Consider the following 26516-nt stretch of genomic DNA (forward strand, 5'->3'; position numbering starts at 1 on the left):
GTGTGACATGTATGGTTGTAGGACTGAAATTGCCATATTGGCATTGTTCTATAATAATTTCACAATTGAATTGTTAGTGGCTTTACCATTGATGAAACAAGTTTTTTTTTGGCTTCGATTTCATATGTTATTGCTCTAGCAATTATAGTTTATCTTTTCATGTCTTATTGTCGCAGGAAAGTGTTTTGTTACAAATGATTCATTAAATGAGGTGTTCTGCAATGCAAAGAAAAGACTGTAACTTTGGTCTGTACAGTCTAAATGGGTCAATGGTTATTTGTGGAAATAGGATTTGAAAAGAATAGGAAATGGATGAAGTTATTTATTTTTAATTCTAAATTCAAATTTATTATTAAATAAAATTATAAAAAATCGAAAATCGAAAATTGTAATTTTGCTTTGCTTTTTTGAAGGGCTGTGTTCAATTTAAACACGCTCCATTTTAGCGCTAAAGTGCAAAGCAGAAGATAGGCGCACAGCAGAGACGAAGCAAGCACCGGCGCATCGAATATGGAGATCAACAGTCCACCACCGTGTCCAAACACGGTGACGATCCGGCGTAACCCACACCGGAGGGCTAGGCCTCCTCCAACGCCAGCCACGGCAGCTCCGGGAATGCCTTCCGCGGATGCGGCCAAAGTACGGTCTTTTCCAACCGAGGAGATTCTCTCCATGGACATCGCTAAAGCAGACCCTGTGTCAGAGAACCTGAGAGTTTTTCTGAGGATTCGGCCACTTCTGCACGGTGGCGTTGGGGGAGATCGGAATTCAAAGCCGAGATTCAAAAACGTTTGGCCCCAAAACCCCGCAAAGAGGAAATCGGCGATTGGACGAGCGTTGCAGAGCAAGAAGAACAAAGATGCGGAGGTCTGTGTTAGGGTCAATAATCCACAGTCTGTGACGCTATCACCACCGCTAGCGTTGCAAGAGAGTAACCGCATAAAGACGGAGGTTTATGACGGCTTTTCCCACGTCTTCTCCCCTGATTCCTCTCAGGTTTTCTTTATTCCCTTTATAGACTTCAGTTCTCCTTTATGTTTTGTTTGGTTACAGAGAAAGTGCTGTAAAACTCAATTGAAAGTTCTATTTCATTTTCGGTTGTTTTTCTTCTTCTTTCTATTATCACAATTTATCTAATTTTTTTTTTTGTTTCTTTTTGTCGAATTTGTGTTTTTGTTGATAGGAGGAGGTGTATGAGAAGATGGTGAGGCCATTGGTGGATGATTTTCTGAGGGGCAAAAGTGGGATGCTTGCTGCATTGGGGCCTAGTGGCTCTGGAAAAACTCATACGGTTTTTGGGTGCCCCAGGCAGCCCGGTATGGTGCCCCTTGCTCTTCAACACATTTTCAGGCAGACTCGAGGAAGTAATTCTGAGTCTATGAGGTATTAGGCAGTATCAAATCGATGGGAGATTCTAGTATGAATTATTACTCGATTTATTTTGTATGACATCTTCATTCTTTCACAGATCATTTTTCATATCAATTTTTGAGATAAGCTCTGAAAGGGGGAAAGGAGAGAGATTATTTGATTTATCTCCTAATGGAGGTGATTTATGCATGCAGCAATTAACACTAAAAGGCCTACAAGAGGTTGAGTACTCTTTTGAGTTTTTATATATTATGTGGTTGGATATTAAAAATAACTAGCACCTACTCTATTTTTGTACACAGATAGCCATTTCTGATGCTAGACAGGCGGAGTCCATAATTGCTCAGGCAATGCTAAAGCGTGCAACTGGTATGACAAATGCAAATAGCCAATCAAGGTGTGGCAGTGCTTCAGCTTATAAAATTCTTTACATTAACTGGAGTTTCCATGTTATTAATGACTTTAAGTATTCTATATTTTGGCTATTTTTCTACATGGTTTCTTACATTCGACAATTAATTCTTTACAATCATACAAGTATTATGGCAACTTTTTCTTTATATGCTTCTAGCCGGTCGCAGTGTATTATTAACATCCGTGGTGTTGCTGACAAGTCTAATGGAGAGGGTAATGATCAAGCAAATGATGGTGTCCTTAGTATTGTTGATCTTGCTGGAGCTGAAAGAGAAAAAAGAACTGGGAATCAGGTTTCACTCATGTGACTGAATTATTCTCACTGAACTAGCTGTTTGGTTGATGTTGAAATTTATAGGTTTTCTTTTTCTTTTTTTAATTTTCAGGGAGTAAGATTGCTTGAAAGTAATTTCATCAACAACACATCAATGGTCTTTGGCTTGTGCTTGAGAGTATGTGGCCTTAAGTTTGTTTTCTATACCTCATTCTTCATGTGCACTTGATCATAACCAGTTTACCATTTTGCTTGGATGATTATTGCCTTCTTATTTTTGATGACTTATAAGGCACTTATTGTTTTCCTAGCGCTCTCTATGTATAATCTGTGTGTGTCTATAGTCGTTTTCCCTTTCATTTTTTGTGGTTTTAGTCTTTATTGGAGCATCAGAAGAACCCTAAGAAGCCTTTGCAGAAGCACTTCCAGAACTCTTTGGTAATATTTTCCTTTACTGATTTACTCTGTCACTAGTCCTTTACTTGGCTATAGCTTATTTATACATATACACATAACAGATCAGATATGGGCTACTGAGACGCATTTTGCCGTTGTGCATCTTAGTTGTCCATATCTGATCTAATGACCAAAACAAGTTTTTGTTAAGGACCTTATTTAAAGGCTTTGTTGGAGGCAACTATAAGTACATAGTTCTCTCTTAAGCATTTTGAATGGGATCTTGTTTAAGTTAGATCAGATATTCTAATTGGCACTGAAATATTGCTATCTTTGGAGGTCTTTTGATAACTTGAGTCCAGTTGCTTAGGATCAAATGTTATGAATGTGACTTTTATCTTTGGACAGTTGACCAAGTACCTGCGAGAGTATTTGGAAGGCAAGAAGAGGATGGCATTGGTATGCTGTCTTATTTAATTGGCTAAATAAGTTTGTTCATAAATTTTTGATGAGTAGGAATATTGAAAACAAGTGTTCATTTTTTTGTAGTTCTGCTGTGTTTCAAATTATCTCACATGCTTTAATTGTTAAATTTGCAGATATTAACAGTGAAATCAGGAGAAGAAGATTATCGTGATACATCTTACGTGCTAAGACAAGCCTCGCCTTATATGGAAATCAAGTAAATTCCCCCCCTCCCCAAACCCACAAGAAACTCATTATTTATATTTTTTTGGGTATCAGCTGTTACTGTTTTTTGTATTATGTATTCAGGTACAATAATGTTGAAGAACCATCAAATATCACATACAACAAAAGGCATGTCCAAGCTTTGTCTAGAAGTGAGCGGCACAAGAGAATGAAAGTTACTGGTTCTGATGCCTGCTTGGTATGTCTTTTTTGGTTAAATTATATTTTCACTTCTTAATATCATTTAATATTTACTTTGTGTCCCAATTTGATTGGTGGCTTTAGATGTTATTTTGACATTATGCTTCTTTGAAGGGTAAATGTAAAATCATTTCACTTTCATTTTTTCCCTGCAACTATGGCTTTCTTGAAACTTTGCTTGACTGCATCATTGTAAATAGAACACTAGATGCCTCTTGATTGAAATGATACCTTAAGGGAGTTAGACTTTATTTTTTGACTTGGTTTCTGGTCTGTATATGTATTTATGCATGCGCATGTTGAAGCTTAATTTTATGTTTTACATTGGGTTTTGAAAACAAATTATTTCAGCTTAGATTTGGTTTTGTAAATTGATTATTACATTTGGTTTTTTTGTTTATGAAATATTCTTTGCATCTATGCTTAAGCTTAATAGTTTGAATAAGAAATAACCACTATGACATCGATTATGGTTCCCAATTGTCTGTATTACAATTGAATGTATTTAAAGACAAGCCTAACCTGAATAAGATGTTAATTTTTGGTACTAACATTGATTTGCTTTTTTCCTGGTCATCTATCCTACTGGATTTCGTATTGTGTACATTTTATTGACTAAGCTGAAACTTACTTACTGTAATTTTATAAAGTATTTTGGCCCAAGTATACATTTTTCCTTTTGGTTTGATTTCAGATTGATGAAGGAAAAAGCATTGAAGCTGAAAATGGACTTTGTGAGGAAGGTTCTCTCAAAAGCAGTGGTAAATTATATGGGTTTTATTCTTTTCTTTTCTCATTCCAACTGCTTGGATCCCTGATCTAATTTTCTTATTTTCTATTGAGAATATGTGACACGCATATATTTTTTTTAAAGAGGAGCCAGGAATCTGCAAATTGGACATGAGTGGTTGTGCACCTTCAAAATCAGGTTGTGCTGACTCTGGAGAAGGAGAGAGAAACCATCAGATAATGCAGAGTTTTGCTAAAGCTTTATGGAATGTTTTGAAGCAGTATAAAGAAAAACTCAAGGTAATCCAGAGTCTAAAGATTTCGGGAAGTGATTTGTTGTTCTTTTGATACATATTTCTGCAATTAATTAACTAGCTCAATCTACTCATCAATTTTGGCCAAAAAAATCTACTCATCAACTCTGGTTATACTTTATAAGCAGATGGCAGATAACGAAATCCAGCATCTCAGAGAAAGCCTTGTGGCGGAAAGTACAAGATATATTGAGCTTAAAAAGGAGCTCAATGATATCAAGTCCTCCTGTGCATGTTCCCACAGAAAATCAGTTGAGGTCAGCGTAGTTGAATTGGATATGAATTTTCACGAGAGAGTACCACTGCAAATCAATGTTGATGAGGTTTGACATATTTTTTCTTGCCTAACTGTCAATTTCCTCTTAGAGTTTGTGTACTTTTAAAACTTCTGTTCTATTCAGACTGCCTACTTAAGGGAATACACTCCAACAAAGGATCAAAATTTTATCTCTCAAGTGCAGATATTAAGCCCACAACTCCTTTTTTCCCTTCCTGATACAATGTTTGGCCTTGGGCATTTTCCAACATTTATTTCATTGTGAAAAGCATGTTAAGTTCATTGTTTACCTTTTTAAGATGAAATGTTGAAAACCTGTGGACCTTCATTTCAAGCAAAATAAATTGCCTTTGGACTGAGTGGTATACCTTTCCTCATATATTAGGTGAAAAGTTTGGATGTTTGTGAGGTCGGTGCTTCATGTCTTGAACTTGAAAACCCAAATGAGCTGGATCATCAGGTACGAGTTATCAGGAAAGAAGATTTTGTTCTTAAAATCTACAGTAATTTATGTTTTAGATGAATTGGAATTTAACATAGCTGTTACCTGGTATATAAAGCAGACATGTGAGAGCCTTTCTGGCAGTGGAAATAGTGCTGAGGATTTGTGTGAGTCCAAATGTGTCAGAATGGGGGATAGTTATTCGAGTGCAAATGGAGCAGGTTAGATTTGAAGGGTTTAAGATTTTACCTTTGCATTTCATGTTGTAACTGTAGCTTGTTCTATGATTGGGATATAATCTGGACATTTGGGTACCTACATTTCTCAGATGCTGCTGTTCTTAGAGATACAGGAATATACATCATGTTGAATTGATCAAATTGGAGATTGTTCTGGGGTTCTATTTGTCACTTTGGACTGGAAATGATTTAGTGGTTGGTTAGAAATTAAACACTATATGGCTTTTAGTTTTTTTCTTTTCTTTTCATGGGCATTTGAGTTGAAGCCTTTGGGCCAGCTAGCACTTGGCCCGCTTTATTTAAATATTCTGCACAAAAAGTCATTATATTTTGTGTAGCTCCCTAGGCGATCGCGAATATCAAAATCCATTGGTTTTTTTGGGATGTAATGATGTACTTTCTGGCATGATCTGATTGTTAATAATCACTGTCATTCGTGCCTTTTACATTGAAATGTTCTTAAGGGTCTTGTTTAGTGGTAGTTTGTGGACTTTGACGACAAAACACATGAATCTCTCACAATCTTGATTTTTGGTCAATGTGATACACTTTTACCTACTAGGTATTATTTTACATGATTTCTAGCTTTTGTTTACAAGTTTAGGGCTTCCAGGTTTTATGGTGAACTCTTCCCAGTCACTGCATAGAAAGGATAGCTGTTCATCTGTTGAGCTGGACCACATGCTCAGTGGGGAGGATGAGGTTAGAGTCCTTGAACTATTTCATCTGTCGAGTTGAAATCGCACTTTTTCAAGCTTGTTCTTAGCAATGTGTTGTTGCTACTTCCAACCAATCGTCTTTTCCCGTTTTATAGAATTCATCTTGTTGTTTTTCAGAGTCCTTTCCAGCCATCAGTATATGGCTACAGTCTATTGATTCTTTTATCTCTTCTTTGCATATGACTCTTCTTTAATTAGTGTGACAACTTGCATGTGGTTCTTTCTCCTATTAACTAGGAATCCACGGAAGATGTTGTATTGACCGGTCAGTGCAATGCTGTTGACCTGCTAGATGGTGAGTGTAGACTTGATACCTGTTGCCAAGCTTTGCAGTCGGGGGAATCGGAAAGGTTAGTAGAGTATCATATCATTTTAGATTTGTGGTTGCCTGCTTGCCTGGTATCATATGCTGAAGATTGATTTCCTTGAGAGGATTGCATATCAAGCGTCTATTTTCCCTGAATTCTTGCCTGTATTTGTTGTTCTAATCAGGAGAGTTTCGCCTGGTTCGTCTCCATCACAAAGGGATTGCAGGGCTTTGGATGTTGAAAATGAGATTGAGAAACCACGGGTAAAGTTCTTAGCATTCTCTTTTTACAAAAAATATATATCTTTTTAGATAACTTGCACTTGGAAATTGATCTGAGTTCACTAGAATGCGGTGTGAGATTCCGAAACAACTTGCTAATTTATTCCGTTGTTGTATAGAAAGCTCGAATGTAACAAATAGTTCTCTATCTCTCTCTCGATCATTTTTCCTGTTTCTTCTAGGAGTTATTGAATTTTACTACTACGTCGCCGCAAGAAGATCTTGTGTCAAGTAAGGGGTGCGAAATGATTGATATTCCTGACAGTGAACGAAGGGTTACAACACGTGCTACAACAGCAGAGAAACCAAAAGGGTGCGAAGTGATTGATATTCCTGACAGTGAACCAAGGGTTACAAAATCAGAGAAATCAAAAGAGTGCGAATTGATTGGTATTCCTGACAGTGAACCGAGGGTTACAACAACTGCTACAAAAGCAGAAAAACCAAAAAGGTGCTTTCATCAACTGCCACGCATTTTTTCTGGTGTTATTTGCTAATGAAATGAATTATTCTGAATCCTTTTTGTGTTGTGATGACCAGGAGACTTTTGCCCGCATCATCCTTATTACTAAGGCATTTCAGTACTTTGGACATTGAGGATGACGATGAGAAGCCAAAGGTAAAACTCTCTCTCTCTCTCTCTCTCTCTCTGGGGTTAATTCTTTAAGATTGCTTTAAACAAATTTGCTTTGCAGGGTGGGAAGAAGAAATCAGGTGTTGAAGAAAGAAAAATAACGCAGGGTAGCATCTCTCTTTTGCGTTTGCTCAAGAGCGATCTTCGTATCTAGTATTAGTACTAGCAGTAGTAGTGTATACATACACATAATTATGTATAATATACGAGCTCCACACTTGGCGTTGCCACCTGGGATGGGCCTTTTTTGGTGTTTTGGGCCAACACACACCCATCGTCATACATATGTGAAGGTTCCCGCGAGAAGAATGTACAAAACTTATCACAAAAACCTGTCAATGCCATTCCTGCAAGTTGCAACTTACAACCCTTTTTTACCCGCTGATCCCATTGAAAGTGTCTTTTGATCGATGGGCCCACTTGTATGTTATGCGAGGTCAGCATCTTCTAGCCTTTGAAAACCATTGATCAACTGAAATTGAAATGCTAATCATGCCATAAATTTTCAAGGTTTATGACTAATGAATGGAAATTTTGACTTTAAACTTTTTTAGTCCTGGTTAAGTTATTATTATACTTACTTTTCCGCTAAATCATCCATCCTTCTGAGGTATTGTCATGAATAAGCTGATAAAAATATCTGATGCCTATATTCGTAATCTTCTCAAGCCCATTTAACTTTTCACAAAATAATGTTACAAATTGAGTGCGCCAGTCACCTGTTGTCTATCTCTGTATGGGCTGCAGGGTTGGTCTGTCGTCCATCGACGTCATCCCCATTCCCCACTTCAATTTCGACCCATTTACGTCCCTCCTTCCTCTACCTAAAACAAAATTTAAAATATTTAAAATACAAAAAATATGTATATAAAAACCCCTGCGTTGACTTGATTGTGTTATAGTCATGTTTTTTTACATGTGTCAATTGGACTGCTAAAAAACCATGGTGTGCAAGTTTGAATGTGATGTGAGTTCATTTTTCTTCTTTAGGGTTCAGGCTCTCCCCAGTGGTTTACCGCGTCTTTTCTGTGGGCGATATTTTAAATATGCTTGACCATCTCCTTAAATATGTGATGCCATGATTTTTACCTAAGCATATACCATCACTCACAGGAAATCTATTATTAGATTCTCTCTTTAATTATTTATCCCTGGCAGGCGGACAACATGTTGTTTTGCCAGCAAATGGCAAAGATAGATAACAAATTTGGCACTTCAATCATATTCTTCCTAAAAAAAGATAATTTAGGGTTTTGCGATGGGCTCATGCAATCATAATCTTAACAATAGAATGAATTTGATTTTTCTCTTTGATTTTTATTTTTATTTTTATTGCAATGTGGATAAGTTAAAAGTATGAATATTTTCAAATTAACTTCAATTAAAGAACAAAATATTTGTTCAATCTATGTAAACATCATTATTTGGTTTGTAGCAAGAGTTGTTAAATTTTGTTTTATTATTTGTTGCTGTTTTTTTGGGCCTAAAATAATACATTGAGCTTCTTTATTCTCAAGGATAAGATGCGTATTACTAGTCCAATAAATAATTAAGAGGTATTATAAGATAGTTTGGTAACCATTGGGTTGGGTAAACTGATTGTGATTTTTTGAAGAGGCAATTTATGCCATTTTGGCGAGAGACCTGGTTTATTCACTATCAAATAAATATATGCAGGCAAGTTGTCTATGTCTACTTGTCTAGGGTTTAATTAAAGAAGGGCAAATTAAATAATAATAAAAACAGAAACATTTATCTTTACCGCTCGATAACTGGAAAGAGCTCTCCCACCTTGGGATATGTCAAGCAAGCAATCAACCAGTCCCAATTTTGTTGGTTTAGCATGAGAATAAACATGTTCGGTGGTGAAGATTCATTGTACATAAACTAGTAAGTCCATTTCATACTTAGCAACTGTAATTTATAAATTACCATCAACCAAAGGCAACTGCGTTTTATTATGACTCCTCAGCGATTTTCACACCAAAACAGAAAACTTCCGACTCCCTAATCTCAATGAACATTTTAACTGAATTTAAATATTAAAAAAAACAATTGGGAAAAATAAATAAAGATGAGGGAGACTTGTTTGACAATAACTTTGGAAGGATGCATGAAATTTTTCTAAGCATTGAAAATGGAAAACCACCATTTCACAAAAGTCACATGTGTGCACCACACGTGACCCGGAGGGGGGACCGACCGGACCCCATGAAAATGACAAGGATAACCCCGTCTCGTTTTCAGTTTAGACCACGTCCACCCCACTCCTTTTCTTCGGAAGTCATTACATAATTACATTACATGAGAAGCCCCACAAAAGGGCTTGCTGGAATTGACAGTTTTGGTCTTCTCCTTCTTCGGTGCACCCAACCCATCTATCTGCCTATTTTATATTCCCTATTCCCTATACGAACAAACAACAACGTTACCGGTTCATCGGACCAGCTGACTCGCCGGTCCATCCAAATCCATGTCACGCCCCGCGCACGAGCTGCACGTGCAGTTTCCCAGTTCCAATTAAAAGCACCACAAATTACAAAATAAATCAAATTTTACAATTCAGAATTTCTGAAAAAAGAAAAAGAAAAAACTAAGAGGACGAAACGTTGGACTATCTTTCTCTCTCTCTGGTTCGAAAAGAGCTTCTTCACAGAGAACAAACCGAGGGTTTTTGCCAAGAAAGATAGGGAGGAATAGAAACCCTAGGAGCTAGAGAGAGAAAGCCCCAAACACACACAGGGAAAAGAGAGAGGAGAGTTACAGAGTGGGGGGAGCTTCTCTATTGGAACTGTGTCAAAGCTAGGGTTTTCGAATTCGTTCATGAAGGTAAAGTAGAAGACACTTCTGATTGTAATTTTTGATATTTATATTTCGCATTATGATGTTGTGTGGTTAATTCGATTTCAATTTGGAATTAGCCTTAATTAAGCACATATCTCACAGCATTAATTCTCATAATCCTGATTATAATTTTCCATATCCTCGTATTTCACACCACTTCTCGTTCGGCCGAACCCTGAAAGCGTGGGATTTTGTTTCTCTTGCTTTTACTTCGCTATTTTGGATACTAGGGTTTGGTACTCTCTATACATGGCAATCGCAGCTGTTTGTTTTGTTTGGTTTTTATAACTTCCTTCTGAATAAATCAAAGGAACTCTATGCATAGCGGTTGAGTCTAGGGTTCACTGTCTGGTTACTGAGTGTGGGTAATTGTTTTCCCTACTAATGTTATATGCCTGTAGTTTCTACTTGCGCTTTCAATTTATTGCTTGTTCGGTTGTTTCAGGATTAGAGTACTTTTTATTTGTCGATCCTCATCAAGAAGTTTCTATCTATACCAGGCGGCAGGTATAGATCACTCTCTCTCTCTCTCGTGTTAAACAAGAGATTTGGAATATGTTATGTTAAACCTTTGTCTCTGCATGATATGTAAGAGATGCTTTTATCATAGGCGTTCTTAAATGGTCATTTATTAATTATCAGCATATTTATATATTTATGTATTCTAAATTTGGTGGTGAAGCAAAATTCTCCCTTCAGTACAACTTTCATTTCATGATTTATTGGACATCATAGTTTCATTTTCTCCTGTTGTATGCTTGTATACAACATCATACTTTGAATATTCATATGAATTGTAGTTATTTTTATTGGATGACTCTCTGTGGTTTAGTTCTAAGAACACTAGACGTTGTGCATGTGAGATAGCCTATTTTCTCTTCTTTATGACACGCTTCCTTCCCTAGCAGCAGAAGTTTAAGTCATTTCTTATGAGTTTCGTTGAACATTTGTGCTAATTGCTTTTATATGTTTTTAAAGCTCTTTGAAAACCTTCTCATTGATTAATGCATTGTCTGGCTGCTATGCACTTGTGCGGACTGGTGGAATGTACTAGTCTAGCAATAAGTTTTTTTTTTTTTACTAATATTATTTTCAATAAGTTGGCTAATGACAGATTAGTATCTGATTAAGGATTCGTATATGCTGGATGTAAAAAAGTGAATCTTGTATCTGAATTCTGGTATAACCAGATTCAACAGGCAGTAGAAATGTGTCGGGTGTAACATCAATATGGGTATATTGGTCGGGCAGTTCTACTAGATTTTGGGAGTAGAGTTCTGTTCAGAGAGAAGTAGTTATTCTGAGACTGGGGGATAAAATATGTCCCGTAAACAAGAACTGCTAGTATAAAACACAAATTATCTTGTGAGGGATCATTAAAGTTGAAATTTGATTTGTGTTTTTCTTCTTCTTCTCATAATGGGGTGCACACCCCTCTCTCTCTCTCTCTCTCTCTCTCTCTCTCTCTCTCTCTCTCTCTCTCTCTCTCTCTCCCCAATGGTTGTCATCTTATCCCTGCGTTGTTGTAAATAAGCAATGGTGGCAACGCATAATTTGGGGCTTACTTAAATATAGTTCATATTCATACTTTTTCAATGTTTTATTTCGAAATCTTTTATTGGAAAGAATCGTTTAATTTTGAATTATTTGAGGTCATTGAATTCTTGAGTGTTAAATGTACTTAACTAATTGGATTTGCGGGCATGCTGTCTTTCCAATTTAGCAAATTTATATATATTCTACTTTACAAAATCTCATCTGGGTCATATTATCCTTCTTTAGGTAAAAATGTTCACATAATTTTTCTGTTATATTGACCCAATGATTGTGTATTAGTTTATTTAGTTAACATTTATCTAATGCCTTTTATACATTTACTCTTCACCTCTCTGGCAAGTATATGTAGTTCACTTGTTAGATTTTGTAATTGGTCTCAATTCTTATACTTACACAATGAGATGTATGTGTGTATGTACTTGAATTTGTAGTTTAGTTCAAATAATCATGTTCTCTTTCTTCACCTAACAAGGATACAAGAATTATAGAATGATTAGTTATGTTTGATTTACGTTTAATAAGAAAAGAAATGGTTTGAATGACCTTAACATGCCATGAAGTTCTACTATTTTGTTGCATTTATAGGCAATGGGACTTTATAAATTGGTGTAAATATCATCAAATACTACCATGCCATCGTGCACTGACTGCCTGATATTCTAAGAATGTTTAATTCTGTGTTGCTGACCATTAGAGGGCAATCATCTCATATTTTTTGTTGCAGTACGTATCAGTAAATCGGTATTAGTTTGTGTAAATGATTTTGTTTATAAGTACTGCTCCTAAATTATAAGTGGATTTAACTTGCTTCTTCATAATTTTATATTCCTTTATTAGAGGTATCGTATTGCATTCTTGAAGCTTATGCTTTACGTGTCAATACTAGTTTGATCTTGTTTGTGATTAAGGTAATATCGATTTTATATGTCATATGTTTGATGGTCATAATACTTGTCTTGTTACTTCTGCAGTGCTATTTCACAAATATTGTCATCAAAGCCTACTGCAGTTCTTAATGGAAATTAAAGTTTTGGTGTTCTACATGGACTTCTTCAATTGTAAGCATGTTATGTAAAGCACCATGACACTCGAAGATTTCTTTACTTTAACTGAGATGAAAGATGGGCTCACAGCCCCGTCTCGAGTTGAGGAGCTGGTCAATGTAATGCAGAGTGAGAAAGATTCTATTGCGAATAATGTGGGTGATGCAACCCGGCAGTGGGCTGCTGTTGCTAGCACAATTGCCGCCACGGAGAATAAAGATTGTCTTGATCTTTTTATTCAATTAGATGGACTCTGGTTTGTTGATAGATGGCTTAAAGATGCTCAAAACTTAGGTAATGATACAAATGAGAGCTTTGTAGAAGAGTCAATAACTGCTCTGTTACGGGCACTTGAAAAGCTGCATATAGACAATAAGCAGTCAATATCTTCAGGGATCTGGAGTACCGTGAAGAGTCTTCTTGGCCACAAAAGCACAATGGTTCAGGATCGAGCGAGACTGCTGTTTGATAGCTGGAAGCAGGATGTTGAGAATGCTGAGGTTCTCTGTGATGATGGGAGTTCTAAGATTTTGGAAGAAGATTCTAAGGCATCTGCTGTAAAAAGTACTTCAGAAGTAGGTACTAACAGAGAAAATCACACATCAGGACCTGCTCGAGATGAATTGTCCCCATTAAGGACTTCAGGCGATCTTCAACTAGAAAGTGCTGATGCTGTACTGAGTAACAAACAGTCCCCAACCCACAAACTTTTAGACAACGCAGACATCAAAGATAGATCTCCAGATCCTTTGGCCTCTGCTATTGTCGTGGACCCTATTCAAGAAAGTCCTATAAAAGATGAATCCTCTATATGTTCTGTGGGAGGAACTACTTCAATTGGAACTTCTAGTTTTCCAGTAGCAAAGCTGAGCAATGTTGATGGACATTCCGACACTCCAAAATCAAATGAGTTGTCCAAAAATGAAAATCAGGATGAGAAAGTCAACAGTTCTCCACAGAAGTTGGGTGTGACAGACATCTCTTCGGGGCCTGGTCTGGTGGAACCAGGGGTTGTTTCTTCAGGTGCTGATGGTTCAAATTCCCAGGTCTTTGCTACTGATTCTGCGTTGCAAAAAAGTGTTAATGCCAACCAGGACGATTCTTGTCAAAAATTGACTGCTCTTGCTAATGAAGGGACAGCTGCATCTGATCCAAAGGGTGTGATGGATGATGCAAGAGCAGTAAATCATTGCAATACTACAGTTCAAGATGGTGAATGCTGTTCAAACACTCCACATGACTTGTCCGGTAATGTTAGCATGTCAGGAAAACTAGAAGATTTAGAGACTTCTTCCAGGATGGCTGACCTGGGAGCTGTTGATGAAGATATGGAGCATGTCAGCGATGAAAGTGAGGAATTGACAACTGCTGACGATATTGATCATGAGTATGGGATGGTTGATGCTCTAGAAGTTGCTCGACAAGTAGCCCAAGAAGTAGAAAGAGAAGTAGTGGATTATAGAGAACCATACTGCAGTTCATCTTCAGAGAAAATCTCAGAAGGTGGACTCAGACGAGCTGATAGCCCAGACTCTATAAATGGAGAACAGGACTTACCCACTCATGTTTCACCAAAGGAGGCGGCAACTGAGCAAAGTCATTCGGCAGAGGTAAATCCTGAGAGGGAGGGCCACATAGTCAATTCAGAAAATGTGGGCACTATTCCAGAACAATGCACTAATGACATGGAGTCCTCTCAGGTGACTGAAGCAGCTCAAGAACCCGAACTTATCCCAGAAAAAATCCTTTGTAATTTTTTTGATCTAAATCAAGAAGTGTGCTCTGATGAAATGGATCGCCCGGTAAATCCTGTCTCTACTCCAATTCCTGTTTCAAGGCCAGTAGCAGCTGCTGGTTTACCTGTAGCCCCTTTGCAGTTTGAGGGGGCTATTGGGTGGAAAGGATCTGCTGCTACTAGTGCTTTTCGCCGAGCATCTCCTCGCAGATTTTCAGATGGTGACAAGAATCTTTCTACAGGGGCCACCAGTGATGGCTCAAAGCAGAGACTGGATTGCCTTGACATTGATCTGAATGTGGCTGAGGGTGGAGATGATTTAGGAAAGCAAATTCCAGTGTCATCTGGCCTTCCTTCTGGGGAATCTTCAGTTGAAGTGAGTCAAAATAGATCAGGGAGGCCCAATTTGGATCTAAATCGTATTGATGATGATGGTGATGCCTTACCATCGGATTTAAGGGTGGAAGGACAGTTCTTAAACAATCGGAATGGCCGTCGCAGCCCATCTCCTGCTTCATCGTCATCATCAATGCAGCCTTCTATGAGGAATTTTGATTTGAATGACAGGCCATATTTTCATAATGATTCAACAGATCAAGGACCAGGTAAGTCTTCTCAAACTGCAAATGCATATGGATGGCCTAAACCGGATGCTTCAGTTATTTCTATCATGGGTACTCGAGTGGAGATAAACAGAACTGATGCTCCTCAAACTCTCTCCCTGGCAAATGGCAAGGCTATTGAGACTGCAGCAGATGTTAGCATGGCAAGAACGGGGAATCTTTTGGACATGGGTTCAACGGTCTCATACACTCACTCTCCTGTTTTTGGGTACAATGGACTGGCAACAGGGCCTACCATGTCGTTCTCCTCAGCCATGTATGGACCTGGTGGCACAATCCCCTACATGGTGGATTCTAGAGGAGCTCCTGTTGTGCCTCAAATAATGGCGTCTCCGTCAGTTGTTCCGCCTCCATTTTCCCAGTCACCGTTCATTATGAACTTGAGTGCGACGGCACAACCAGGTCTAAATGGTGCTGGGCCCTCACGTCCTCCTAGCTTTGATCTGAATTCTGGCTTTATGGTTGAGGGAGGCAATAGGGACTCGGGCCTGAGGCACCTTTTCATTCATGGTCAGGGCGGCAGGTCTATGGAGGATCATTTGAGGAACAACTCACAACCCCCTCCTTCAAGTTCCACCGTTGGTGGGAAAAGGAAGGAACCAGATAGTGGCTGGGAATCATTCCCGTTTAGCTACAGACATCAGCAACAGCAACCACCATGGAGATGAGAAATTTTTAACTGCGGGCGGTCGTCTCTTTGGATCAGTTTCATAAATCCAACTAAGTAGTTTGATACATGCGATCCAGAAGTGGGTGAGCTCATTCGCTTTAGTTGAACTGAATAAAGTTGGAGGAAATTATCAAGGTAACATGATTTATGTGATTAATTGCAGAAGGAAGAATTAGGGTCTTGTTTTATTTATTGGTTTTTTTTTTTTTTACCTTTTCTTTTTCTTTCTGTGTTTCATAGAAGGCCATTTGCAACATAGGAGGAGACTTTGGTACGTGTAGCTGTAATTTTTCTTCCATGTATATCACAGAAATTATAGGAACAAATTCCTACATTATTTAAGTGTTGATTACGAGGAGGGTCTCTTAATAAGTGAGTTTACCGGAAACATAAAAAAGTAAGGATTAAATTTAGAATGTTGTTAAACGAACTTTAAAATTAACATAGTACATCTTATTATTAAATTATTTATTAAATTACTAATTTATTTTAATATAAAATAATTAAAAAGGATATATTAATTTGTGAAACAAATGTAATTTTAATAAGTACACTCTACTAACGCTGATTCTCTGCTTGTTTTTTCTTGATTTACTTGATTTTTCTTTTAAACATGCCACATCATTTAAAAACCATCTAAAATATTGACACCACATATTTTTTTCCCTACACTTATCTTCTTCTCTATCTTAGCATTTGGACAGCCGAACTCGTAAAACCAAGCCCAGTAGAACCTATTCTCCTTTCAATCACTCTTCTTCTTCAAGCGTGTAATTTTTTTCATTTTTCTCATCTTTCAATTCAAGAAATTTCCTATAATATTTGAAGTCCTTCGTAAAAACTTGTTTTCTCCAATTTCCCTCCACAAAAGTTGCCACACAAATCATATTGGGACTTATATCAGCAAGTAAGGCAATGAAAACAGACGGCATAAAAATACTGTGTTTTTTGGAAAAAAAAAATTTAAAACCCCGAAGCTGCAAAATTGAGTATTTTAATAAGAGTGATTCACTTCCTGAGTATTACTCATTATTTGATTTAGGATCAATATCAAAGAATTCAGTTGAATGTTTTTGTATCATTAGTTAGATTTTGGATATATCAAAAAGAACAATTTGTCCAGATTATAGGGTTAAAAACTTTGAGAATCAAAGTATGGAGAAAAAGGGATTATGGGGAGATGAATGTTTTTTTATTTTTTGTGGACAGAGAGAGTATTAGGATGTATCAGGGGTATTTTTGGTAGTTAAATAGGCTGTATTTAGTTTATTTTACATTTTGATTTAAATATTAGGGTGCTCTCAGTTAATTTTAAGGTTCGTTTAGCAGCACTCTAAATTTATATTTACTCTTGATAGAGTCCTTCCAGCCCTATGCCTCGTCAGCCCAATTTCAGTGGGCTGAAGGCAGTTAGCCATGTTTTTGGCCCACTATCCAGTTCCACAGATTAGATATAGGCCAAATATCTGATTTCCGCATATATTAGTCTGGAGTCATTCTGTAATGAGGGATTTATATATAGCCCTCAGGTGAGGTTATTTCTCTTAGAGAGACTTTGGAAAAGTCCCAAGGAGAGAAATTTTTTAAAAGAAGCCAAAATGGACAAAATTGCCCTTATTTATTTTTGAATTTCTTAATGAATCCTTTACATTTGCATGTCTTTTGTTTGAAAGTTGAGAGTTTTTTTGTCTTTTTTGAAAAAGCTTTGGTTTTTTTCCAAAAGTGAAAGTTTTTTTATGGCTAAAACCTAAATTTACTTTTCTTGTTAATCGTTAGATCAAACTAATCAACAGTTAAAAAAAAAGACATCACCTAAGAGCCAATATAAGGCCCTCACTATAGAATTCTTATATTAGTCCGGCCGGGTTGGGGACCTCAATTTCTGTATTTGGGCCGCTATTAAAATTTGGGCATATTTGTGGGCAGCCATTTAACTATTTGGGCCAATTATTAGGTTCCCATTTAAAACATTTGGGCCTATTACTAGGCCGCCATTTATAATATTGGGCCTCGCCATTTAAGTATTCGGGTCATATATTGGGTCGCAATTTAAAAACAATTGGGCCTATTATCGGGCCACCATTTATTTCATTGGGCCTCATATTGGGCTTCTATATTGGGCCTCTTAGTGGGCAGTCATTTATCTCATGGCCTTTATTGGGCCAAGTTTTACATCATTGGGCTGTCATAACATTGTTGGGCATTGATTTAAAAAATTGGGCCTTGCTGTGGGCTACTATATTTCGGCTTGGTATTGGGCTCCCATTAAATTATTTGGGCCTCATTTTGGGCCGTCATGAATCTCTGTTCCAACATTGAGGGACCACATTGTATATTCAAGCCCATAAATTGGGGACCAACTTTATTTTATGGATTATATCAGGGCCTCATTTCATATTCTTGCTTTTACCAGGAGAGCATTTTATATAACAGGAGCACTTTACGTCATGAAAGGCGTTATTTGTTTCTGATCCACCATAATATCAATTTCTATTTTAGTTACCTTTTGATTATTACTGTTTTATTAAAACAAATCATGATTATTAATGTAGACATACGAATAATGCTTAAAAAATTAAACAAATTAACTGTATTAATGCAGATATACATGAGACAGGCAACCAAGCACGATTAAATTACATTAAAAATTCTTCTAGCACAAGCTAGCCAGCTCTTGCTACCATGGTAGTACGGTACCGGTTACGTGCTCAGATGCTCCTCAGTACCCCTTTGAAGAAACCAATCACTTTGCATGGTATAGGGGATTCATTGCAAGCTTGATGGAGCTACCTCCGCTTGTACCTGAAGAAAGAAATCGAAACAGAGAAGAATTATTACAGAATTCAGATATACATGAATATCATTCATGCGGGGAGGTGATAAATACTTCCCTCCTTACCCATAAGGGGGAACTCCTCCTTACCTTTTGACTGAGGAAGGAAAATTATTATTTTTCAAAAAAGGTTGAGAAAAATCGTGAAGTGAAAAACAAAACAATGAGATTTTTTTATTTTTTTATTTTTTCTGTTTTGGTGAAACACCTAGGGGTTCAGTAACAGTGGGGAAAAAAAACTCTTTTGACAATTAAAATATAGAGGACATATCTCACTTTGTGGTTGAGCTACAATAGAAGGTCAGGAGGGAAGTATTGTCCATAAAGGATTGGCTTAATACGTGTCCTCAAGTGTACCATTAAAGTTCCTTTGTTTATGGAAACTAGAAAATACAAACATTTGAGCCACTAGTACTACTACAATTCAATGTTGCATAAAGGACCTTTCATTTATTTTTTCAAAACCTCTACCCTAAAGGACTACAATTCATGCTGCCAGGCTTAACCAAACAAGAGCCTAAATGATTTATTTCCCATCAGGATGAGATGTTCCTGTGAATTTATGTATAGAATTTATGTCCTCGCTCATCTGCCAATCTATATATAGAATTTATGTTCTACATTCAGCTCAGTTTTGGAGTGACTTAACCACAGATCTATTTCTCCAAGACTTTCGTTAGCCGAAATGAGCATCCAAAATTTAACTAAATGTAGAATATATATATCAAATACAATGCTCAAGAAGGTGCAAATTAAAACCGAAACAAGTATATTAATCACAAGCTAAGGTGATTCATACCTTGACTTGCTCTTAAAAGAATTTTTTGACTTTTTCTTTCCGGCTCCATTGCTTTTTCTGTTCTGCTTCCTTTGACTCATGTCGCTCTGGAACAGGTCCTGCATCTCATCTGTCCTTGACTGAGTTCTTTGCGGAGTACTACTAGACTTCTTGCTAGGCTTCCTCACAATCTTGCCAGCATCTGTTGCCTTCTTTGCAGCCTTCACAGCTTTTGCCCGTCGGTAAGCCACATCAACAAGTGGCATTCCAGTCTTCTCCTTCTTACTTTTTCCACTACCCTGCAATTTCTTACATAGTGATCACTGTGCGCAACTACACAATATTTTCTATCATAAAAGTTTTTTTTTCTTTTTCCAAATGTTGAGCTTTATGATTACATTAAAACTTAGAGAAAAGCACAACACGTACATAGAGGTACAGTATCTTTGACCATCTTCTAACCTATCTACTTAATATATACAATCATCGAAGTTTTTTTTAAATGCTGAGCTTTATGAAGAAAACCCCCTACCTGGAGGTGCAATGCCACATACAGGAGAATTTTGAAAATCATACTGATGAAATCGAACTGTTATTTAGCCATGGAATGCCTTTTCACAAAGGGAAATGGAAGGGACCAGATCAAGCAAACCCACTTGGCTCTTTCATTAATATAAAAATAAATAATCACTATCTAGAACCTCAGACCTCAAGCATAAAAAGTTTACAAACGCCAACTAACCAAATGCTTGTGTTATTTGATAACCTCTCTGTTTATGCATATTATTCCACCATAACAAAACATATATATATATATATATATATATACATTATTTAACTAATCATATATATGTATGATCTCACAGACCAATCTTGGTATCTGGGATCCAGGACTGTGTGGCCCTCATGCAGGATCACTCAGGCCAATACAGTAAGACTCAAAACTAAGATGACAAAAAACTGAACACTCTGGCTATTTTAATTTGACCAAAATGTGGACAACACAGGAACGAATGAGAAAGGCGTGTGTGTGTGTGTGTGTGTGAGAGAGAGAGAGAGAGAGAGAGAGAGAGAGAGAGACATACATCCGACTTTTCATTTTGATTTTCCTCATCTAACATTTCCCTGGCTGCTTCCAATTTCCTTCTCTTCTTTCGAGGCAAATTTTTCTGCTCCACAAACTTACCATGTTACATGCTTAACTTGGATTAATTAAAAAATAGAATTAAAAAAAAAATCCAGGATTATATCACCTCACGCTCCCGCTTCCTCTTTTCTTTCAGTTTCAAGTCTTCAGCTTGTTGGGCACTGATTACCTCAATTCCAGAGTGCTTTTCACTTTCATTGGATGCCTGCCAGCAGGAGGAAAAAATGTTACAGCATCATACCTTTACTTTGTTAAGTAAACACATATTGGAGAAGGGCTTTGACATAAGATTATCTAGCAATATGAGTAGTTTCTTTTCTTTTTTTATTGAAAAGAATAATAAATTTGAAGATTAATTTGGTCTTACTACAATTTGAATGACCACTTTTATTTTGGCATTCAAAAGAGAAACAAAAAGTTTAGATATACCCTGTTAAGTTACAGAGTGGGCATAATAAAGTTCTTTATATCGCATACAAATACAATAGGGCCTAGTGACAAATGAACAGGACAGGTGGTAACTGAAAATTGAATTATCAAATCAGAAAACACGGCAGGTAGATAACAATACAAATGGTTCCCAAGTGGCCATATCGGAAGCATTTGTAATGGTGTTTGCAAATGTGTCTTTCTTATATAACACAAATTTGTAGTCTATAAAACAATCCATGCAAATAACAGGCATCCATGAACCAAATCAACCACATTGTATATGACTGAACAAACGCATGTCAACATAAGACCAAAAAAATGCATCAATAAATCACCTTAGCTGCCTTCATTACAATCCTTTTTTCCTTTTCTGTTACGAACCAGGTTCTTTTGGGGCGCGAATAAATTTCATCTTTGTGTGCAATCATATTCTCTGCCTGCATGAAAGGCCACAAACAATCATAGTAGCAATTATATACGTAGCATCAACCTTCCAAACAATGTATTGGTAGCAACATCAAAGTTCCCAAAAGAAGGGCAATATAAAACCTTCTGATTGTTTATTGCGCTCTAAAAAAATATGACAATTATATAGCAAGGGCGGAGTGGTGTTAAATACCTTGTTTGCTTCCATTTCAGCTTTTCTTAGTGCTTGCTCTTCCCTGCATATATTTGGCATCTAATTAGTTCTAGGGAAGACTAAATGGGTAAAAACCTAACGAAACAATAGAAACCTCTCTTCTTGAAAAATTGTGGCCACTTGATCTTCCATCTGCTCAATTATCTGAGACCACTTAGTGATTGATTGTTCTGCCACAATTCGACTCCTCAACTTTGAACCAGCTCTTTTTGCCTATCAAATTGAGTTCCACTGAGTTACAGAAAGGTTACAATAATAATTACATTAAATATGAAAATGTAAATTCCAGAAATCATGATCCTCCTTTAACAACAAGCAGTAATTGGAAGACTTAGAAAACTTGAGGACGAAGGAAGAAACTCGTCCAAGAACACAATAAGGAAAAACATGACGCTCACAATGGCTTTTAAAAGTGATCGGTCATTGTCTGTCACGAAAGTAACAGCATATCCTTCTCTGCCAGCTCTTGCTGTACGACCCACGCGATGAACATAGCTGCACAAAGAAACAAAAGAGATTGAACTCACAAGGATGCACAAACAAGAATAAAGTGGAAGAATACATGCACAAACAATAAAATGGGACATGCAAGTCAGCAACAGTGTATGGTAGGACAGGTGAATGCATGAATACATGGCAACTGTTAAGAGTCTCAGTTATTACCTTGTAAGGTCACGAGGACATGCATAGTTTATAACTGTTTGAACACCAATTATGTCAAGTCCCTATAAAATAAAAAACCGATTCATTAATTTCCATAAGGAAGCAAAACTTATGTATTTTACTTGAAAGTCAAGATGAAGGGGGAAGAGGAGACCACACTCCAACAAATTCACCTCTCTCCCACTCCCCACCAAATACACAGATACAAAAAACACAAATAATAAACATATGAAAGACAATAGAGGGATAAATAGATGGGTGGTGGAGTATAATAATATATTATTATTATTATTAAGGGAATCAATTGCCTGAAAAACTAGGGAAGAAATCGTTACCAAGTTTGGCCACACAGGAATTACTGACTAAGAGACGCACACCTGGAAATACTAATGTACAGGAAAAAAAAAATTGAGAATTTGTTCTTACACGAGCAGCCACATCAGTTGCAATCAAATAATCAACTCCCTGCTTCCTGAAAAGTTCCAATGCCTACATAAACAATAAAAGAAAAGAATTTGAAAGATTAATACAGAAAAAAAAAAAAAGCTCATCTGGAAAGCAAACGTATATCCAACAGGTTTCGACAATCTTCTCTACATTATAATATTATATATCCGACAATACTTCACTAACACGTTATACAAATAACACAAATAACAAACTGTTCCCCTATGCACAAATTACTCACATCTAGGCGCTGGACTTGAGTAAGGTTGCCATGAAGCTCAGCAGCTTTAAAGCCAGCTAACCCAAATAATATCTTCAACCTGTGTGCTGCCTGTTTTGTACCACTGCCAAAGAAAATACAAAATTAACAAAAGATATTAGGTGACAAGAGGAAGGGAGTTTAAAAGCAATTGCTTACTATGAAGTATGAAGACAATAGCGATTTACACATATACTACAAACCTGAATATGATCACTCTGGAAGTGAATGTCTTTGAACACAATGCAAGTAGAACTGCTTCCTGATTTACTTCACGCATTCGTCGTATTCTAACCACCCTACATGACAGTCAAAATGATGCAGACAAAAATATGACATAACTCATACACAAACATGTTTTTCAACATACATGGACTCATGACTGAATTATAGTTAAAAAAAATATTGATCGGAGCAAATTGGAATATTGAGTATAAATGAATTACTCCTCAGTTAGTGTCACTGGACGTTTCGCAGAAGGGTCAGCTGAGAGGCGTACTGGTTTGGTGAGAGAAAGTTGGACAAGTTCATCAACTTCTTCAGTCATCGTAGCTGAAAATAGCATGGTTTGTCTCCTGTTGGGGCATACACGAATCTGCATATACACTAATGATTAGAAATTGTTTAATAATTTAAAAAAATTGTAAGACAAAACAGCACATTCTGCTTTTTAAGAAAGGGGAAAGGGGATACCAGCTCACGAATCTCAGCACTAAATCCAACCTCCAAAAGGCGATCTGCCTCATCAAGAATTAGAACAGCGAGATCTTCCAAATCCACAGACATAGAATTACGTAAATGATCTATAATGCGTCCAGGAGTAGCCACAACGATATCTGGCATTGATCTCAAGGCCGCCTCTTGTGCCTGATAAAACATGGAATTACTTCGATATTTTTGTGAAAGGAAAAAAAAAAAAACAGATGAGCTAAAGAGCAATTAAAAAAACATTTCGTGGGCAAGCATTATGTAATGATCCCCATGGGCAGATGCACTTCATGTGGATCATCATTTCATTCACTTTCACATAATATGTTAACTTTTTCCATTCAGAGGTACGATGTAGTTTTTGCGCTTGCTACAAGGTCCTCATATTTGAGTACAAATATTTGACCTAATTCAGTTGATGCAAGCAATCCAACCTCAAACCAGGAATCTGACGATTAAGGCATTAAGAAATGAATGCAAATCAAACCTTTAATGATAACCCTCCAACAACCAGGCAACATCTGATATCAGTAAACTGGGCAAGTTTCTCAATCATACTATGAACCCTGAAACCATGACCAGAAATTAGATCGAAACTAACAAGGCAAGACCAAAGGAGAAAAATTATATGATGTTTTACAAAGGGAACCCCTCAAAAAGCAAGCAATCTTGTCAGAACAACCAATATAAGACAAAATACGATATTATAGTAAGTATTAGATTGACTAGCTCATACTTAAGTTTCTACCAATTTGTCAACCAATTCCATTTACAATGTAATCCACTCTAAATAGGAGAAAAGGTGGATAAATATATATAACGTTTTAATACAATAACCAAGGACAGAAATAACACATACTGAACTGCCAGTTCTCTGGCTGGGGTCAGAACAAGGACTCTTATAGCTGGTACCCGCTTCGGGCGAAACAATAGTCTCTCCAGAGTAGGTAAGGCAAAGGCAGCGGTCTGTGAAAATATTCCAGGAACAAAAGCGTTAACAGATTGAGATGAAATAGGAAGATCAGTCATTGCATGAACTAAGACAATTTTGTCACAACTACCGCGACTAACACAATCCCTAACCCTAACTGTAATGGTTACTTTACTGAAAGGAGAACTGGTTTACCTTCCCAGAACCAGTAATTGCACTCCCACATATATCACGCCCGGTCAGGGCTAATGGTATGCACGCTGCCTACATACAAAACCCAATAATTCAGTAAACTCAGACGATGTGTATGAAATTACGAAAGTAACAAGTAATGAATTGTTAGCGGAATAGGATTGGAGACCTGAATTGGAGTCGGCTTGGTATAGCCCAACTTCTCACACGCCCGAAGCAAAGGACGTGACAAATTGAGCTCCATAAACGAATTTGCATTAAACGACGCTCCGTCTGAGGGAGAGAAAAATGACTTACTGTCACTGACATTAGTGGCATCATCGCCTTCATCATCTTCTGGCTTATAATCTTCCTAAATAACCAACACCAAACAAGATTCATTTCAAAAACTTTATATAATTGAATTTATTGAAAGAGTTTCAGTAATCAAAAGAAATAGAAGTGTTAGTTGGTACCTGTTTGTCGGACTCGGATCCGGAGCTAGTACCGTCGTCGGAAATGGGGTCTGAGATTGGGACGGATCGTTGTTGCAGGGCTTTGGAGATCTTGAAATCGACGGAGGTGGTGCTTCGACGAGCATGTTCTTCGGCGACTGTTTCGGAGTACGCAGCAAAGTCCCATGGGGATTGAGAATGGCGAGGTCGCGAGGGTTTTACACCTTCTTGTTGTTCATCTTCTTCTTCCTCCTGTTGTTCTTCTTGCTGTTCTTCTTCTTCGGCATCGGAATATTCTTCGTCGCTTGGGGGCTCGAATACGAAACTCGGAGCCATTGCAATGGAGAACTAATGCGGGGTCAGGGATGAGTTGAGGTTTAGGGTTTATGGATATTGGCTTAGGGTTTTAGAGAAGGTGGGCAATACAATCCAAACGACGACGTGGTGAAGTGGAAGCCCCAATACGAAGGGTTGAAGCGGAAGCAAGAATTTTATAGTAGGTGTGGCTGTGTCTCTTAATCGTTGGATCAAATTTGTTAATCTAATCTAACGATTCAGTAATATGACCTCATCTAAAGGCCATATAAGGCTCTCGCTATAGAATGACTCGGAGTGGAAGGTGCTTGCTCTTTAGCTTTGTTAATGGCTCATATCATCACTGTGAGCCGAGCCTATTAGAGAACGCCGCGTGACCATAGTTGGGCTAGGTTACCTTTAATACCGACCCGATCAAACTTGGTACCCATGAGGGTCGATAAAAGGCCTCCATGCCAAGATCTGACGGGACAAAGGTGCATTTGAACACTGGCCCTACCACTGTGGTGCTGAGTTCGACCAGAGGCGCATCAATGACCAACATGCATGATCAGACCCTTGTCAAGTCAAACACTCCACCCATTTGATAAATAGCCTGGCAAGTGAGATAGATCAGTTAATGTACATCTCATCCAAGACCAGGTGTCGCCTTACATTTTGATCCCCAAGCGAACAAGTTGGTGATGGAAATGGATCATTTAATGTACCTTCCATCCAAAGCCACATGTCACTCCGTCACACAATCCTGTCAAATGGTATAGTGATCAGAACAAGTCATTTAATGTGGTCTAGTCCTACTAGGGGAAAGGAAGATAAATATCTCCTCCTTAAATATCTTTGTCTCTCCTTCTCCCCCTATAAATACCTCTCACCTATCTATAGACAAAGATAATAAAGACTCACATGAAAACCCTATTTCTTTTCTCTCCACCTTACTACCACTTCCGACTTAACCATCGAAGGGAGTTTAACTGGG

At 37.5% G+C, this 26516-nt stretch overlaps 3 protein-coding genes across 9 annotated transcripts; 2 read left to right on the plus strand and 1 right to left on the minus strand.

The window, feature by feature from the left end:
• The first annotated feature begins 451 nt into the window (after nucleotides 1-451).
• On the plus strand, nucleotides 452-7834 carry LOC117615652 (kinesin-like protein KIN-6). 5 transcript variants are annotated; one of them, XM_034344768.1, is made up of 21 exons: nucleotides 452-996; nucleotides 1184-1383; nucleotides 1469-1592; nucleotides 1674-1768; nucleotides 1943-2078; nucleotides 2172-2237; nucleotides 2435-2497; nucleotides 2864-2914; nucleotides 3055-3137; nucleotides 3230-3344; nucleotides 4041-4107; nucleotides 4221-4375; nucleotides 4518-4712; nucleotides 5052-5126; nucleotides 5230-5329; nucleotides 5952-6049; nucleotides 6304-6416; nucleotides 6559-6637; nucleotides 6838-7106; nucleotides 7196-7274; nucleotides 7351-7834. In XM_034344768.1, the coding sequence occupies exons 1-21, from the start codon at nucleotides 511-513 to the stop codon at nucleotides 7441-7443; spliced, it is 2742 nt and encodes a 913-aa protein (XP_034200659.1). In that variant the 5' UTR covers nucleotides 452-510; the 3' UTR covers nucleotides 7444-7834. The 5 variants fall into 5 exon arrangements, with proteins under 5 accessions (XP_034200659.1, XP_034200660.1, XP_034200661.1 ...); XM_034344769.1 differs by having other exon boundaries at nucleotides 5961-6049; XM_034344770.1 differs by having other exon boundaries at nucleotides 4230-4375.
• Nucleotides 7835-9703: 1869 nt separating this feature from the next.
• On the plus strand, nucleotides 9704-16116 carry LOC117636342. Of its 3 annotated transcripts, none has more exons than XM_034370811.1 (3): nucleotides 9704-10118; nucleotides 10579-10640; nucleotides 12662-16116. In XM_034370811.1, the coding sequence occupies exon 3, from the start codon at nucleotides 12772-12774 to the stop codon at nucleotides 15757-15759; it is 2988 nt and encodes a 995-aa protein (XP_034226702.1). In that variant the 5' UTR covers nucleotides 9704-10118; nucleotides 10579-10640; nucleotides 12662-12771; the 3' UTR covers nucleotides 15760-16116. The 3 variants fall into 3 exon arrangements, with proteins under 3 accessions (XP_034226702.1, XP_034226717.1, XP_034226710.1); XM_034370819.1 differs by lacking the exon at nucleotides 9704-10118 and adding an exon at nucleotides 10403-10498; XM_034370826.1 differs by lacking the exon at nucleotides 10579-10640.
• Nucleotides 16117-18316: 2200 nt separating this feature from the next.
• On the minus strand, nucleotides 18317-25675 carry LOC117615203 (DEAD-box ATP-dependent RNA helicase 28). The gene is made up of 19 exons (XM_034344244.1): nucleotides 25247-25675; nucleotides 24961-25143; nucleotides 24795-24863; nucleotides 24528-24634; nucleotides 24156-24234; nucleotides 23654-23827; nucleotides 23407-23555; nucleotides 23164-23259; nucleotides 22943-23045; nucleotides 22681-22743; nucleotides 22255-22316; nucleotides 21990-22086; nucleotides 21686-21804; nucleotides 21571-21613; nucleotides 21287-21388; nucleotides 20626-20724; nucleotides 20458-20541; nucleotides 19394-19671; nucleotides 18317-18563 (listed from the first exon to the last, which is right to left on the minus strand). Exons 1-19 carry the CDS (start codon nucleotides 25559-25561, stop codon nucleotides 18548-18550), a joined length of 2238 nt encoding a protein of 745 aa, XP_034200135.1. The 5' UTR covers nucleotides 25562-25675; the 3' UTR covers nucleotides 18317-18547.
• Between the last annotated feature and the right edge of the window lie 841 nt (nucleotides 25676-26516).

Source organism: Prunus dulcis, chromosome 1 (assembly GCF_902201215.1).
Source record: "Prunus dulcis chromosome 1, ALMONDv2, whole genome shotgun sequence".
In the NCBI taxonomy this organism is placed as follows: Eukaryota; Viridiplantae; Streptophyta; class Magnoliopsida; order Rosales; family Rosaceae; genus Prunus; species Prunus dulcis.